Source organism: Geotrypetes seraphini, chromosome 5 (assembly GCF_902459505.1).
Source record: "Geotrypetes seraphini chromosome 5, aGeoSer1.1, whole genome shotgun sequence".
Lineage (NCBI taxonomy): Eukaryota > Metazoa > Chordata > Amphibia > Gymnophiona > Dermophiidae > Geotrypetes > Geotrypetes seraphini.
The window spans coordinates 187,056,641-187,072,223 of NC_047088.1; the positions used below are offsets into that span (position 1 = coordinate 187,056,641).

The 15,583-nt window shown below is 43.8% G+C and overlaps 1 protein-coding gene across 1 annotated transcript; it reads right to left on the minus strand.

Annotated features, from left to right (window-relative positions):
• Nucleotides 1–943: 943 nt before the first annotated feature.
• Nucleotides 944–2,091, minus strand: LOC117360409 (putative nuclease HARBI1). The gene is made up of 2 exons (XM_033944121.1): nucleotides 1,473–2,091; nucleotides 944–1,335 (listed from the first exon to the last, which is right to left on the minus strand). The coding sequence occupies exons 1-2, from the start codon at nucleotides 2,089–2,091 to the stop codon at nucleotides 944–946; spliced, it is 1,011 nt and encodes a 336-aa protein (XP_033800012.1).
• Nucleotides 2,092–15,583: the final 13,492 nt, after the last annotated feature.

A 15,583-nucleotide genomic window follows, 5' to 3' on the forward strand; every position in this document is an offset into this window, starting at 1 on the left:
ATACTGAAGACGGCAGTGAGGGAGGCCAAGCTGGCCGCTGGAGGGCACCCAGTCGCCAGCGTCGACACCTAGTTCGACTGGCCCAGAAGCTACTGGGCCACAATCTGACCCTGGAGGGGTATCGCCAGCAGAAGCTCCAGCTGCTGAGAGAGGCTGTGGAGGCAAAACAGCAGGCATGTGGAGGCCCAACGGGAGACGAATGACCTTCTGCACCAGCTTGTGCATACCAACACTGCCATCGTTGGCAAGCTGGAATGCCTCCGCAGTGAGCTGCGAGCTACACACCGTACTCCCTCCACAAGCCACCACACTGATGAGGTGCCTGCACCACCCTCCAGCACTGGCTCAGTGCCAACAGGGCACAAAGCCACACAGAAAACAAAGCACCCCCAGGTGTTGGGGCCTGTTCCATGCTTGCCTTCCTCGGCTCACTTAAGATGGCCAGCTTTTGAACACAACAACACTACCTCCAGCAGTGAGAGTGGCAGCTCAGACACTAATGTGGAGCCAGTTGTTCCAGAGGCTTCATCTCTACCTAGAGGTGGAGCTGGGAGGGCTGTCAGGGGCCATGGGAGACCACGTGGGTGAGGGAAGGTGAAGTAGGTGGGGGCTGCAGTTGTTTGTGTATGGGGTGGGGGTGGGGGTGGGTTTGGTGAGGATGTGTGTATGTAGGGGTGGTGTTTTGCACAATATGTGGGATAATAAAGGTGTTTTTGGAAAAGAACCTATTGTCAGTGCTGTTTTCCTGCTTCAGTTTCTGTACACTGAAGCTGACTATTGTCAGTGCTGTTTTCCAGCTTCAGTTTATGTACACTGAAGCTGACTATTGTCAGTGCTGTTTTCCAGCTTCAGTTTATGTACACTGAAGCTGGCTTGGTTTTGCAGTCCAGTTAAATGGTACTGGACTGATATAGTGTCAGGTGGCTAGGGTAAACCATCCATGTCACACGAAGTGGGTCTGTATTAGACGGTGCCTGGCGTTGAACCCTTCGTGGACGGCACTCTGCTGGGCTCTGCGGTGTGGGGGTGGAGGGGGCTCGTCATCATCAGCATCAGGTTGTTGCTGTGGGGGATCCGGCAGTGGCTGCTGTTTGCGTACTGCAAGGTTATGCAACATGCAGCATGCCACAAAGATGTGAGCCACCTTCTCAGGCCTGTACAGCAGCTGGTCCCCTGAGCAATCCAGGCATCTGAAGCGGTTTTTTAACTGGCCAAATGTTCTTTCAATGATGCTCCTGGTGGCTCTGTGATGCCGGTTGTATTCCTCCTCAGCTGCAGTATGAGGGTGGACAATCGGAGTCATCAGCCAGACTCGCTGCGGATTCCCCCTGTCACCTATCACACATAGAGAGAGAGAGAGAGAGAGAGAGAACAATGATGAGAGGCAGTGATTTGCAGGTGCAGGAGGAGAATGTTGGGATGGGGGGGGGGGGGAGGGAGGAACAGGGTAGCTGTGTCCCTGAGGTGCTTACCAAGAAGCCAAGCCCCATTGAACTCCCCCTGGGTTGCTCTCCTGTGGAGGCCACAATGTTGCACTATATAGGAGTCGTGTGTGGAACCAGGGTATCGGGCACACACATCCAGGATCTCTCCCTCTGAATTGCACACCACCTGCATATTCATGGAGTGGAACGCTTTCCTATTCCGGTAACTGGCCTCATCCGCCCGAGGGGGTCTCAGGGCAATATGAGTGCAGTCTACCACTCCGATGACGGAGGGGAATTGTGCCACATTGTAGAACCGCCTCATACTGTCCTGTAGGGCCTGGAGAGTGGTGGGGAAGGAGATGTAGTCATGGGTGTGGGTTAGGAAGGCATTAAGAAATTGGGTGAGGCAGTTAGAAATGGCAGGTTGAGTGAGCCCAGAGCTGGAGGCCAATACAGACTGGAAGCTCCCAGTTGCCAGGAAAACGAGGGCTGTTGTTACTTTTAGATGCACTGGCATTGGGTAATTACGGCGAGAGGGGGCCTGTAGCAGGGGCTGCCTTGTCGAATCGGTATCGCTCCACACACTGCTGGTCAGTGAGCTCAAAGAAACTGGAGCGCCCCCTAAACTGCCTCCTATGGTGCACTCAATGTTGGGGCCTGTCATTCTCCATCTCCTCCTGCAGAAGGAGTTCCACAGCAATGACCACATTGATCCCTTCCATGGGCCACAAAGAAAGCACCTGGCAAAGAAAGCAGAGCTCATTACAGTCTAGACAGGCCCCAGCCAAGCAGTCACCCCACACTCCCTCCCTCCAGGGATTGAGCCAGGTGGTGAAACAGAACACTCATGCCACACGATAGAGACCACAGTGCATGAGTAAGCTGTAATATATCTAAGAGAATGAGCTGGTGATGGTGATAGGAGGTAGGATGAGAGAGGAATGTTTGCAGAGGTGGATGAAACGTGGGGAGACACACAGCAGTGAGAACATAAGTGGGGAGGTTGAGATAGAGATGGTAAGAGTGAGGAGGTATACACACACAATATTACACACTCTTCCCTTACCTGAACACTGCACGACACACACTCAGGAATAGCTTAGACGTTGTGAAAGCAGGTCTAAGTCAAAACGCTACTTTGAACGCACAGAGCAAACTGATGTAGCTTTGGTTATCATATTTGTACGTTTGAGGCCTAAACCCGCCCTCAGAACGCCCCTGGAACGCCCCCAAGTTGGACGACTTACATTTTGCGGCGTAGGACGTACAGCTGGCCGACTTTTGATTATGGTTACTTGTACGTTTTGCCGGGTAACACGTCCAAACCCTGACTTATGCGCTTTTTTAGATGTTTTTGTGTTTTGATTATTAACCCCATAGGTTCTTTTACTAAGGTGCGGTAGCCGATTTAGCATACACTAACCATCAAACGTCTAAGAATAGTCCAAAACGCTGCCGTCCGCCTCATCTTCGACCTCAAAAAATATGACCATGTCAGCCCCTATTACACTAAACTCCACTGGCTGCCGGTAGAGGCAATGATCATCTTTAAATTTGCCTGCCTCTGCTTCAAAACCCTAGCAGGCTCTTCACCAATCTACCTATCTGAGTATCTCGAAATTGCAGGCCCCTCTTGTACACGAAACACTTACCTGTTTTCCTTTCCTTCCCTGAAGGGCTGCCTCTACAAGAAATTCCTCGATAGATCCCTAGCATTCCAAGCGGGCAAATGGAACAAATGCCTTACAAACCTCATCTCCAATTCCCCCACCTATCTAATGTTCAGGAAGTCAATCAAAACTTACCTTTTTGACAAATTCCTCTAACTTCTCCCCTCTCTTCCCTGTCACCTCCTCTAACCCCAACTTACCCCAGTCTCTCCGACTCCCCCAATCTTTTTAGCCACTAAATGGCTTAGCAAAATGGATCACTCAATCCAGCTAACCATCCTGTCTTCGTTACTCCTCATTAAAAATGCCTCTGCTCTAACTTATTGAACATCACTGTATGTAACATCGCCGTATGTAACACTGCCTTATATATCACCGCTGTATGCAACTCACAGCAAATGTATCTTCATTTCAAATGTAACTTTGCTGTAATAATAACTTCACTGTAAATATAGCATCGCTGAAAATGTAACTTCGCTGTAAATGTACAGTCTCTTCATCTGTTAACCGCATAGAACTTCCATGGTAATGCGGTATACAAGAATAAAGTTATTATTATTATTAGTGCATGCAAATGATTAGCATGCGCTAACCGTAAATGCGTCCATAGACTATAATGGGCGTGTTAGCAGTTAGTGCGCGCTAATCATTTGCACGCTTTAAATCAGTTAGCGTGCGCTAAAACGCTTAGCGCACCTTTATAAAATAGGTGGCCAATTAGTAACAGCAGTCCTTGCTACCAATCCAGGGCAAGCAGTGACTTCCCCCATGTCTGTCTCAACAGCAGACTATGGACTTTTCCTCTAGGAATTTGTCCAAACCTTTTTTAAAACCAGCTACATTAACTGCTTTCACCACATCCTCTGGCAATGCATTCCAGAGCTTAACTATTCTCTGATTTTAAAAAAGTATTATTCTGTAACTTCGTGTGTGCCCTAGTCATTGTAAATCTTGATGCAGCAAAAATCGATCCACTTGTACCTATTCTACACCTCTCAGGATTTTGTACACTTCAATCATATCTCCCCTCAGCTGTCTCTTTTCCAAGCTGAAGAGCCCTAACCGTTTTAGTCTTTCCTCATTCAAGAGGAGTTCTATTCCCTTTATCATCTTGGTTGACCTTCTATGAACATTTTCTAGTGTCGCTATATCTTTTTGGAGATAAGGAGACCAGAACTGAATGTGGTACTTCAGATGAGGTCGCACCATTGAGCGATACATGGGCATTATAACATTCTTTGTCTTATTTACCATCCCTTTTTAATAATTCCTAGCATTTTGTTTGCTTTTTTGGCTGCTGCTGCACTTTGATTGGAAGGTTTCAGCATATTGTCTATGATGACACCCAGATCTTTTTCTTGAGCACTGATCCCCAAGGTGGATCCTAGCATCTGGTAACTATGATTTGGATTATTCTTCCCAATGTGCATCACTTTGTATTTGTCCACATTAAATTTCATCTGGCATTTGGATGCCCAGTCTTCCAATTTCCTAAGATCTTCCTGCAGTTTTTCACAATTTAAATGCATTTTAACAACTTTAAACAGTTTAGTGGCATCAGCATATTTAATCACCTTACTTGTAGTTCCAATTTACAGATCATTTATAAATAAGTTAAATAGCACCGCCCCCTGTGGCACTCCACTGTTTACTCTTCTCCAATGAGAAAAATAACCATTTAACCCTACTTTTTGTTTTCTGTCTGATAATCAATTCTTAATCCACAATTGAACATTGCATCCTTTCCCATGACTCTTTAATTTTCTCAGGATCCTCTCATGGGGAACTTTGTCAAAAGCTTTCTGGAAATCTAGATATACTACATCAACTGGCTCACCTTTATCCACATGTTTCTTCACACCTTCAAAGAAGTAAAGCAGATTGGTGAGGCAAGACCTCCCTCGGCTGAACTTATTCTGACTCTGTCTCATTAAATCATGTTTGTCTACACATTCCACGATTTTAGTTTTTTATAATTATTTCCATAATGTTGCCCGACACCGAGTTCAAGCACACTGGTCTGTAATTACCCGGAACTCCCCTGGAACCCTTTATAAAAATCAACAATGGCCTCCCTCCAATCTTCAGGACTACAGATAGGAACATAAGAATGGGTCCATCAAGTCTCAGGGTGGCCAATCCAGGTCACTAGTACCTGGCCAAAACCCAAGGAGTAGCAATATTCCATGCTACCGATCCAGGGGAAGCAGTGGCTTCCCCAATGTCTTTCTCAATAACAGACTATGGACTGTTCCTCCAGGAACTTGTCCAAATCTTTCTTAAAACCAGCTATGCTATCCACTCTTACCAAATCCTCTGTCAACGTGTTCCAGAGCTTAACTATTCTCTGAGTGAAAAAAAATTTCCCCCTATTGGTTTTAAAAGTATTTCCCTGTAACTTCATCGAGTGGCCCCTAGTCTTTGTAATTTTTGATGGAGTGAAAAATCAATCATTTGTCCCCATTCTACTCCACTGAGGATTTTGTAAACTTCAATCATATCTCCCTTCAGCCGTCTCTTTCCAAGCTGAAGAGCCATAACCATTTTAGTCTTTCCTCATACGAGAGGAGTTTCATCCCCTTTACCATCTTGGTCACACTTCTTTGAACCTTTTCTAGTGCTGCAATATCTTTCTTGAGATAAGGAAACTAGAATTGAATACAATACTCCAGATGAGGTCGCACCATGGAGCGATACAAGGGCATTATAGCATTCTTAGTCTTGTTAACCATCCCTTTTTAAATAATTCCTAGCATCCTGTTTGCTTTTTTGGCTGCCGCCACACATTGGGCAGGTTTAATTGAATTGTCTTTAATGACACTTAGATCCTTTTCTTGGGTGCATCACTTTGCATTTGTCCACATTAAATTTCATCTGCCACTTGGACGCCCAGTCTTTCAATTTCCTAAGGTCTGCCTGCAATTTTTCACAATCCGCATGCATTTTAACAACTTTAAACAGTTTAATGTCATCTGCAAATTTAATCACCTTACTCATCGTTCCAATTTCCAGATCATTTATAAATAAGTTAAATAGCACCGGTCCTAGTACAGACCCCTGTGGCACTCCACTGTTTATCTCCTCCATTGAGAAAAAATAACCATTTAACCCTACTCTCTGTTTTCTATCCGATAACCAATTCCTAATCCATAACTGAACTTTTCTCCTATCCCATAATTTTAGCGACAGGTTACAGATCACTAACAACAGATCAGCAATTTCATGTTTCAGTTCTTTCAGTACACAGGGATGTATACCATCTGGTCCAGGTAATTTGGGTTAGTACATCTTCCAGATTCACTGAGATTTCTTTCAATTCCTCTACCTCATCACCCTTGAAAACCATTTCATAGATCTCGTACATCTTCTTCTGTAAAGACTGAAGTAAAGAATTCATTTAGTTTCTCCACTATAATAATAATAATAACAGTTTATATACCTCAATACCGTTAAGTTCTATGCGGTTTACAATAGATTAAGCGAGGTACAAATTGATTGAATTTAAGAGGGGGGAAGAGGAGAGTTAATAGGACCGGATATGCGTTGTTGAGAAGAAAGAGATTAATAGGACAGAGGAATCACTATGGAGGAGAAAGAAGATGAGTGGGTCAGTTGTCTAGATACTTTAGGAACAGTTGAGTTTTTAGATGTTTTCTGAATTCCACATAAGTAGCCTATCTTCCCTGAGTGCACCTTTTACTCCTTGATCATCCAATGGTCCCATGGATTCCCTCGCAGGTTTTCTGCTTCAAATATACCTAAAAAAGATTAAAACTGAATTAACTAAATTACTGTTACTAACTTTAAATAACTGGAGCTGCTTTGGTTCAGCTTTGGACTACCAAGCAAGAAACACTTATATTTAAGATCAGAGAACCCACATTCCTTTACCCCATCTAGCTGCTAACCTCTCACATAGGGGAAGATTCTCAAATGTTTAAGGTACAATCTTACAGGCCACTGTCGCAGCCACTACTATCACAATTTCAAAAAGGCAAGTCATTCTTAAAAAACCATGCATGCAAATTAGGTTCACAGAGTTGCAGAGGGTCACTAAAATTGTATTTGCTAATCACTGGCGATAGAAATCAACACATGCACAGAATAAACACACAATAAAATAAATAAATAAATAAATATAAAAGACCTCAAATCAAAGATCGTCAGGAGAGATGCCCACTCCCTCCTGCTGCTGCCTTCGAGGAAACCCCCTCAACAACCCCCCAATATCAGGTCAAGAAACCCCCACCCACTGCTCCCCCAGGTAGTGGGAGTAATGCCCATTCCCTCCCGTCACTTCCATAAAACAACCCCCCTCACTGACATCCTCCAGGCAATGGGAGGGATACCTACTCCCTCCCGCCATTGCTATAAAGCAAACCCCCATGACACAGACACCCCTGATACCCCTCCCAGCATTGGGAGAGATGCCCATGCCCTCACACCTCCAAGCAACTTCCCCGACACCTTCCCTAATAGCAGGAGAGATGTCCACTCCCTCCCACCAGCAAGTAACTTCTCAACACTCCCCCCAAGCAGCGGGAGAGATGCCCACTTCCTCCCACTGCCATGCAATCCCCCTGACACCCCCTCAGCAGCAGGAGGGATGCCCACTACTGCTGCTGCTGTTGTACCCATGACAACTCCCCTACCCCTCTTACCTTGTTTACAAAGGCCGGCTGGAGGGATGCCTCCTACCTCCGGCCAGCAGGCCCACCTCTTCAAAATGGTAGACCTTCCCCTCCCTGGTGCATCCTGGGATGCACCAGGGAGGGGCCTATATGCAGTTACGCATGCAACTGTCCTAGGCACTATTCTTTAATGTTAGTGACTAATTTCTGGAGTGTATAACTGTGAGAAGGGTGGGGATGTGGATACTGTTCCCTCAAACCACAGACCCCTTTAAGTCATGGACCCCTTTAAGAATCTGATGAAAGCTATGGACCCTCTTCCCCAGAAATATTCACATTACATTACATTAGTGTCTTTTATTCTGCCAATACCATACAGGCAGATTACAAAAGAGGTGATCTGGACATACCCAGTAAAATTACAAGATAGATTATTAGATGAAGCATTAGGATCCAGGGATAGATTGAAAAGATCAATTAGATCATTTGCTAAATTTGATTAATTTCCTAAATAATATGGTTTTTAATTTTTTCCTGAAGGTTTTGTAGTCGGGTGTTGTGATCTGCAGGTTGGAGAGATGGTGATCTAGTTTTGCTGCTTGGGTGGCAAGTAGGCCATCGTACATTTACCTGTTACATACTTTTGATTGGGAGTGAGTAAAGAGTGCCTGTGTTTTCCTAGGTCTGGATGTGTTGTTCTGGGTCAGGTGATCATTCAGGTAGGTTGGTCCATCGCCATTTAGGGCTTTGAATAGTGTGCAGTAGAATTTGAAAAGTGTATGTGCTTGCACTGGGAGCCAGTGTATGTCTAGGTATGTGGCGGTAATGTGGTCGTATTTTTTCAGCGAGTATATTGTGACAAATCCAATTCCATCTCAGGATTTGTCCCAAAGATAGTTAAGAGATTTACCAAACCCCAATGCAGGAGAGTTGATCAGGTCACAGCTCAGGATGCAGGATTAGCTGACTACCACTAAATAGGGAAGTTGAATCTGAGGAGGAATGGCAGAAGAAAGACAGTCAAGAAAGCTTTAGCTGGGCTGAAGATGTCCCAAACATTGCCAGGAGATTGCTGCTTTTCCAGCAGCCTGTCCCTTTAAGACAAAAGTCAGAGAAAAGGTGAAGGCATACATATGCAACAGGCTAGTGAGTGGAGAACCCTTCCCTTAGCCCAGCTCAGGGGGTGTGGCTCTCCACAGCTTAAAACAAGGCAGATGAGAGAGACACAGGAGGAGAGAAAGGGAGAGAGTGAGCTTCTCCCTAACAATCCAGCTGAGGACATGGAGACAGACTGGCATATGGAAGAGGTGGAAGAAACTCTCTACTTCAGGAGCCCATGAGCAGCACCAAGTTGATCCTAAGGACATTCAAGAAGGTCTGGTAGGAATTTAAACTTTTCCTGTAGAGATGGAAATACAATGAAAACATGTGTGTTTAATTTTTGCATGCAGATGCTGTGTGCTGTAAGATAGGATTACCTTTGAACTGTGCCTGCTTGATTTTTCCTTTTGTGGAGAGTTTTTGTTTTCTCTCCCTAGTTTTTGGGGAATTTCTTTTCAAACCAAAAGCATAAGGGATGTGTGAACAAATGTTCAGAAAAACCCTGTCTGTTTTGGTTTATCTGCTAGCTGCATGGCTACCTAATTACGTTTCACTTCAACAGCTGTAAGTAGTTTCCTCAGCAGTGTTTCAGAAGGATAGTTGTTTTAAGATCGCTGCACTTGACCAGAGCGTTGGTTTTTTGTTCTAAGCACTTTTGCCTACTATGTTGTTTTGTTTTCACTTATATGGTTCAGAGCACAAGTCTTGCCAAGGAAGAAACAGCCTATTTGGTAAAAGCTTCTGTTTTGTATGTGTAAGGAGTACATAAGTTTTCAGGAGGAATATTTCTCACAGAACTCCCAGCTATTAAAACTGGGTTACTGCACATAACCACAGGAACAAGAATATATGATCAGAGTGAAGCAATGTGATTCTCTTTCATGCTGTTATGTTTGGTTTTTCATTATGTTCTTTTCATTACGTGGCCAAGGATTGGCACATATCATATGTGCTGTATTTGAGTGTAATTTTAAGCCTAAACTGAATGTAAGAGACTTCTCTGGTGAAGAGGACTGCGTTTTTCTATGCTACTCGATGAAGTTACAGGGAAATACTTTTAAAACCAATTGGAGGAAAAAATTTTTCACTCGGAAGGTAAGAGCGGATAGCGTAGCTGGTTTTAAGAAAGGTTTGGACAAGTTCCTGGAGGAAAAGTCAATAGTCTGTTATTGAGAAAGACATGGGGGAAGCCGGTACTTGCCCTGTAAGTAGCAAGGGAGAGGTATAGCTGGACTAGGGGCAGAAAAGGGAGATGGAAATGTACTGCTTGAATGGGAGCAGAAAAGGGAGAAGGAAAGGTGCTGATGGACTGGAGCAGAAAAGGGGAGAAGGAGAGTTGCTGCTGGGCGTAAGTGGTGGAAGATGAGAGAGAGGTGCTGCTGGACTGGTAGCAGAGGAAAGGATAAGGCGAGATGCTGCTGAGGGGGGCAGGGAGGTAGGAAGGAGAAGTGCTCTTGGATTGGGGGTAGAAGAAAGGAGAAGGAAAGCTGCTTCTGGACTGAGGGGCAGAGGAAGGAGAAGGAGAGATGCTGCTGAACATAGAGTGGAAGAGGGAAAGATGGTGCTGGACTGGAGGGAGAGAAATGGAGAAGGAGAGAGAGAGAAAAAAAAACTGGATCAGAGAAAGAGGGTAGGGTTACCCCGGCCATGTCCTCTTTGTGAGGGCTCTGTTGGGCGTCCAGGTGTTTTTTGTTTTGTTTTATACATTTTTCTTCTTTTATCCATTTTTTCAGTAATGGTAAGATTTGTGCACTATTGTTGGTCCTCTGCCCCAGAACAGAAATTGATGTCAGAGGAGGCAGAAGACCGGCATAGCCAATAGCGGCACCTCGGCAGAGTGGCCTGCATCAGAAGCTGCAGCAAGAGGGAACAGAAGCCAAGGAAGTAACACAGGAAGGGAAAGGCATCCCTCTTTGCTCTTCCTGGGCCCCCTTTATTCTTCAGTGCACTCCCGCGCCACTAGGCTGCTCTTTACCTCTCCTAGCCTGGATTTCTTTATTGCACAACATGTAGGAAGGGCTGTGCATGTGCCAGAACGGGTGCACTCTTCCACCCTTCACCCCAGCGACCAGCATGCAGAACTGAGTGCCACAGCTGTCGGGGAAAATAGCTGATTTCAGCTGCTTGCCCCTGCTGCTGCAGTTCCATCGGTTAGGAGGACTGTGGCCCAGCACCTACCTCAGACCTGCCTCCTTTAGCCAGATCTCCCCTGGGTGGTTAAAAAAAAAAGACAAACTTTTTTAAAACTGGTTACAGAAGGATGGGAAAGAAAATAAGGATCCTGGATGGAAAAGGGGTAGGGGGGAGACGCTGAATGGAAGGATGGGGAGGAGAGAGAGGGGGTCATGCTAAATGGAAGAATGGGAGAGAAAAGAACCCTGGATGGGGAGAGAGTGTGGACAACACAAGAAAAGATGGGGGTGCCATGGAGGCAGTAGTAGTAGTAGTAACCAGTGCCAGAGCAGGTTGAGGAAAGTGAGGTAGTCCTGCACTTCTGTGGCAATCCAGATCCCCTTCCTCTCATGCTTAATGTACCTGCCTAAGATATGAGTACATTAAAGGGTAGCGTCCTAGAGGAGGTGATGAAGAGTTTCAGGGAATGACAGCATGGTGGAAGGAGAAGAGGTTGTGAGGTGGGTTACCTTGGTTGGGGAGAGAATGGGGTGAAGACCAGAGGAAATTTTGAAATTGTTGGCTTCAGAGAGGAAAAAGAGACAGCTAGCCGGAAAAAGAGGGAGCATGTGTACAGAGGGAAAATGAAAGATAAATGGAGAGTGCAGAACAGGCACAAAGGGATGAGGCTTGTAATGTAGCACCCTCTAGATATGCACCCACCTCTGGCTGCAGATCTCTCAGATGTTGGTCTGGGCGACATGAGCTTATTTTTAGGAGAAAGGTTGCTGAAAGATTTCTGGCTGCAGACTAGTGAGCTCTGATTTCATTATAGGCCTTTCTTCCCAGTCCAGGTATCTAATCTCTCAAATCATACTCTTTATGCCCCAATAGAATGTTAAGCGGTTCAATGTCTTCCTTTTGAAGCATAGATTCTAAGCAATGTATTCCTGTTCTATAAGGATAAACACAGGCCATTCTTCCTTCATTCTCTAATAGAACTCTTTTCTTCACTACAATAAACGACCCATGCCCTTCCCCCACTCTGTAGAGTTTTCTGGTTAGCCGGCTGGGAGCTGTTCCTTGCTGGCTAGTACTGTTGAATAATAGGCAGTTAAGAGCAGGGACCGTCTCTTGCATGTTTAATGTACAGCGCTGAATTTGTCTGGTAGTGCTATTGAAATAATAAATAGTAGTACGGAAGTAGAGTGTAGCAGAAGAGGGGCAAGGGTGAGAGAGTGCACAAATACAACTCATTAAGGCCCTCTTTTACAAAGGCGCGCTAAGCATTTTAGCGCGGATTTAGCACACGCTAAATCAATGCGTGCGCTAACCGCTAACGCGTCCATAGGATAACAAGCACACGTTAACGTTTAGCCTGTGTTTAGCACGCGCTAAAAAGCTTAGCACACCTTTGTAAAAGAGGGGGTTAATAACTGCAGTCTATTTGATCTCTATTTCTAAATAAAGGAGTTAGCATAACTTCTCTCATTTTAGGTTTATCAGATTTTATCTCCAGTAAAGTATTAATAGAAAGGAAATTGGATTTCATGTTTTGTTTTTTAAGGCTACTGACATTATTCATAGTGACATAGTATAACCACATAGTAACACAGTAGAAAAATAATTGGGCAGATGAGATGGACCAGGTGGTCTTTCTGTCGATATTGCCAATGATATAGCCCAGCTGCCAGACAGAGTGTGTCACTCCTTTTCCAAGACAGTTTTGTTATACCCAGGGGAACTATGTGCCAAAAAAGGGTGAAAAATAAAAATTATGCCATGAAACACCCCCCCCCCCAAAAAAAAAAAAATTATAGAAAATAATAACATTTATATATATATTTAATAAAACTACTGTTAATAGACAAGTATTTGAATATTCTTGTAAATATGTGCAGGTGCTTGCACACTCTAGAAATGATATACAGAAAAATTTTGAAGTTAAAGAAATAGTGCCATTTTTAAAGTAAGCAGGTTGCTTGCTGGCCCATGGTACTTTGCACACATAGACCTGTAACCAAGCATTCAAAGGGAAACTCTCCATGAAACTTACTTTTGAAATTTCTGGAATCCATTAATGCCATAGGTATTTGCAGACCCATGTTCAACAGAAGAATAGTTACAGTTAAACACACAGGGGACTCCTACGGCCTTTACAAATATAATTGTAAGAAGAGTTTTACTGATAACTTCACCTTTTTAGCCAGCACTCACACACATACAAAAAGGCTTAGAATCTGCCTGTGTTGCCTGTGTTTTCAAGCAGTTCTGAAGAGCCGGATGGTAAGTTTTGCCCAGAGCCAGTGATTTCACTGGAAGGAAATGCCCACAGCCTTTAAAAACATTGTTGTAAGAGGTGCAAGACAAAGGGGCATGCCTCTTTATGCACCCCTTTGTATGCCAAATCCATACACTAGTTTCCATAATTGTAGCATATTTGTGATTGGTGAAATGTACACTGTAAGTTTACCTTTAAACGTTTTGGTAGGGCCTCCTGCCCAATTAACCCCTCCCTCCCCCTTTTATAAAACTGCACAAGAGGTTTTTAATGCAGGCTGGAACGCTGAATGCCCTGTGCTGTTCCGGCAGTCATAGAGTTCCTGTGAGCGTTGGGAGCAGTGCAGAGCATTCAGCATAGCACTAAAAATCTCTTGTACGGTTTTGTAAAAGGGGAAGTAAATTGCTTGAGCCTGACTATCTGCTTATATTCAGTGGCACTTAATGGATTGCTCTTGCACTAGCACAAAAACAAAGTGGAATTGTCCCAATCAGAATGGTGAGCACTAAAAAAGTGTCCTTCAACTCATCTGATGAATGCAAATTCCTTTATTGGTTCAAAATCTTGTGTATATATCCAAAGACTCAACGATATATACACAAGATTTTGAACCAATAAAGGCATTTACATTCATCAGATGAGTTGAAGGACACTTTTTTAGTGCTCACCATTCTGATTGGGACAATTCCACTTTGTTTTTGTGCTTTTGAGTTTGTGGTTTTGTTTCCCGTGTTTTACTTGTTGTTGCTCTTGCACTAACCAGTACTATCTGGTTAGTGCAAGAGATCCATTGGCAGAGGATGGGCAGAGCTGATTCTTAACCAGTTAGTGGCAACATTCAGTTTGCTAAGCAGATAATGTTAAGGCAGTAAAAAGGCTATCCTAACTTTTATCTGCTCAGCTAACCGCGCTCTGGTCTGAATATCGGCCAGAAAGCAGTTAACGTCTAGCTGGTCTCTGTAAATGGATATTCGCACAGCTCATTTACCTGGGTAAACAATTTTTAGAACCTGCCCTCATTATTTGTGTGTGTATGTTTGTGAAACACAAACACTCAACATAATGTTAATACTTAAACTATTCCATAAATGGTGCTTCGAGATGGGTGCTGTTTATAGAATAGCGCATAGCTCTGGGATATTTCCACCAACTGAAACCTGGTATAAATTTGTGTGCATAAGTTAGATGCAGATCCCCTGAATTCTATAATACTGCATGCATTAAGTAGAGGCAGCAGCAGGTTCTGGAGGAGGGATGAGTTCAGTGATGGTAGCAGGGATCTCAGAACCAGCTTCAGGTAGGAATGATTTTACTGGTGAGCATGGCGGCACACGCGTACTAAGCAGCCGTAAGCGGCTAGCTTTCGCTCTAGGTATGTAAAAAGTACATGAGAAATAACATATGATGCAAATTTTATTAAAATAATTATTTCCGTTTAGTAATTGTCAGAATGGACCTCAAAATTTTACGTCATCGGGAGGTCTTTATAGTTGCCAAACACTGGCCTTCTGATAAAGATCTCAACTCGATAAGTCGTTGCTCCCCAATATATATCTTCAGTCCAGTTTGACATCATTGGCTGTCAGCCAATCCACTAACAGAGGCTGTCCTTAGATTTGGACAAAGGAAATTCCTTTACATGTTTTTCACACTCAAAACAAAGTTTTTAAAGTCATTTTTTTGTTTACATTCATTTCTGAATATACATAAACCCATTATTACATATCCAATATTCTTTTTGTCACTCTCAAAACTTATTTCAGACAGTTCGTTTATGTAAGGCAACCTGCTGAAAAGTTCTTGGCCCTATCAGGACATGAAAAAAGGAGGAGGGGCTGTTCCCCCCTTGCTCTGAGCTTTACAAAACTGACAGCTTTAAATTACACTGACACACTCCTAAGTGTGGGCTACATGTGCCCTCCCTTCCTATGCTGGAGACTGATACAGGTCTCTGATTCTAACTTAACTATTTCCAGATGTTGCCTTACGATTTTTCCTTAGTGTTCCTTCAGGTTTAAAATATATAAAATATTAGAAATTAAGTACACACCATTCTTTCATATATATCTTTCGTACATCCATAATTCGGGGCCCCTTTCACACATCCAACACACTTAATACATGTTATGCTCCATTTTGGGATACGTAATCTAATGTGCTCTTCCTAACCAGCCTAAGCACATCTGGTATCAATTAGAACCACGAGGTTTAAGGCGGGAAGCTGAATAAAGAACCAGAGAGGACAAAGAACATCAGAGAGCCAAGATGGAGTTCTTAATATCTCTATGCATGTATATTACGCATTACCTAATTTTCCTCTATGATCTGGCTTAATAGCAAAATACATAAAGAGAATACTAT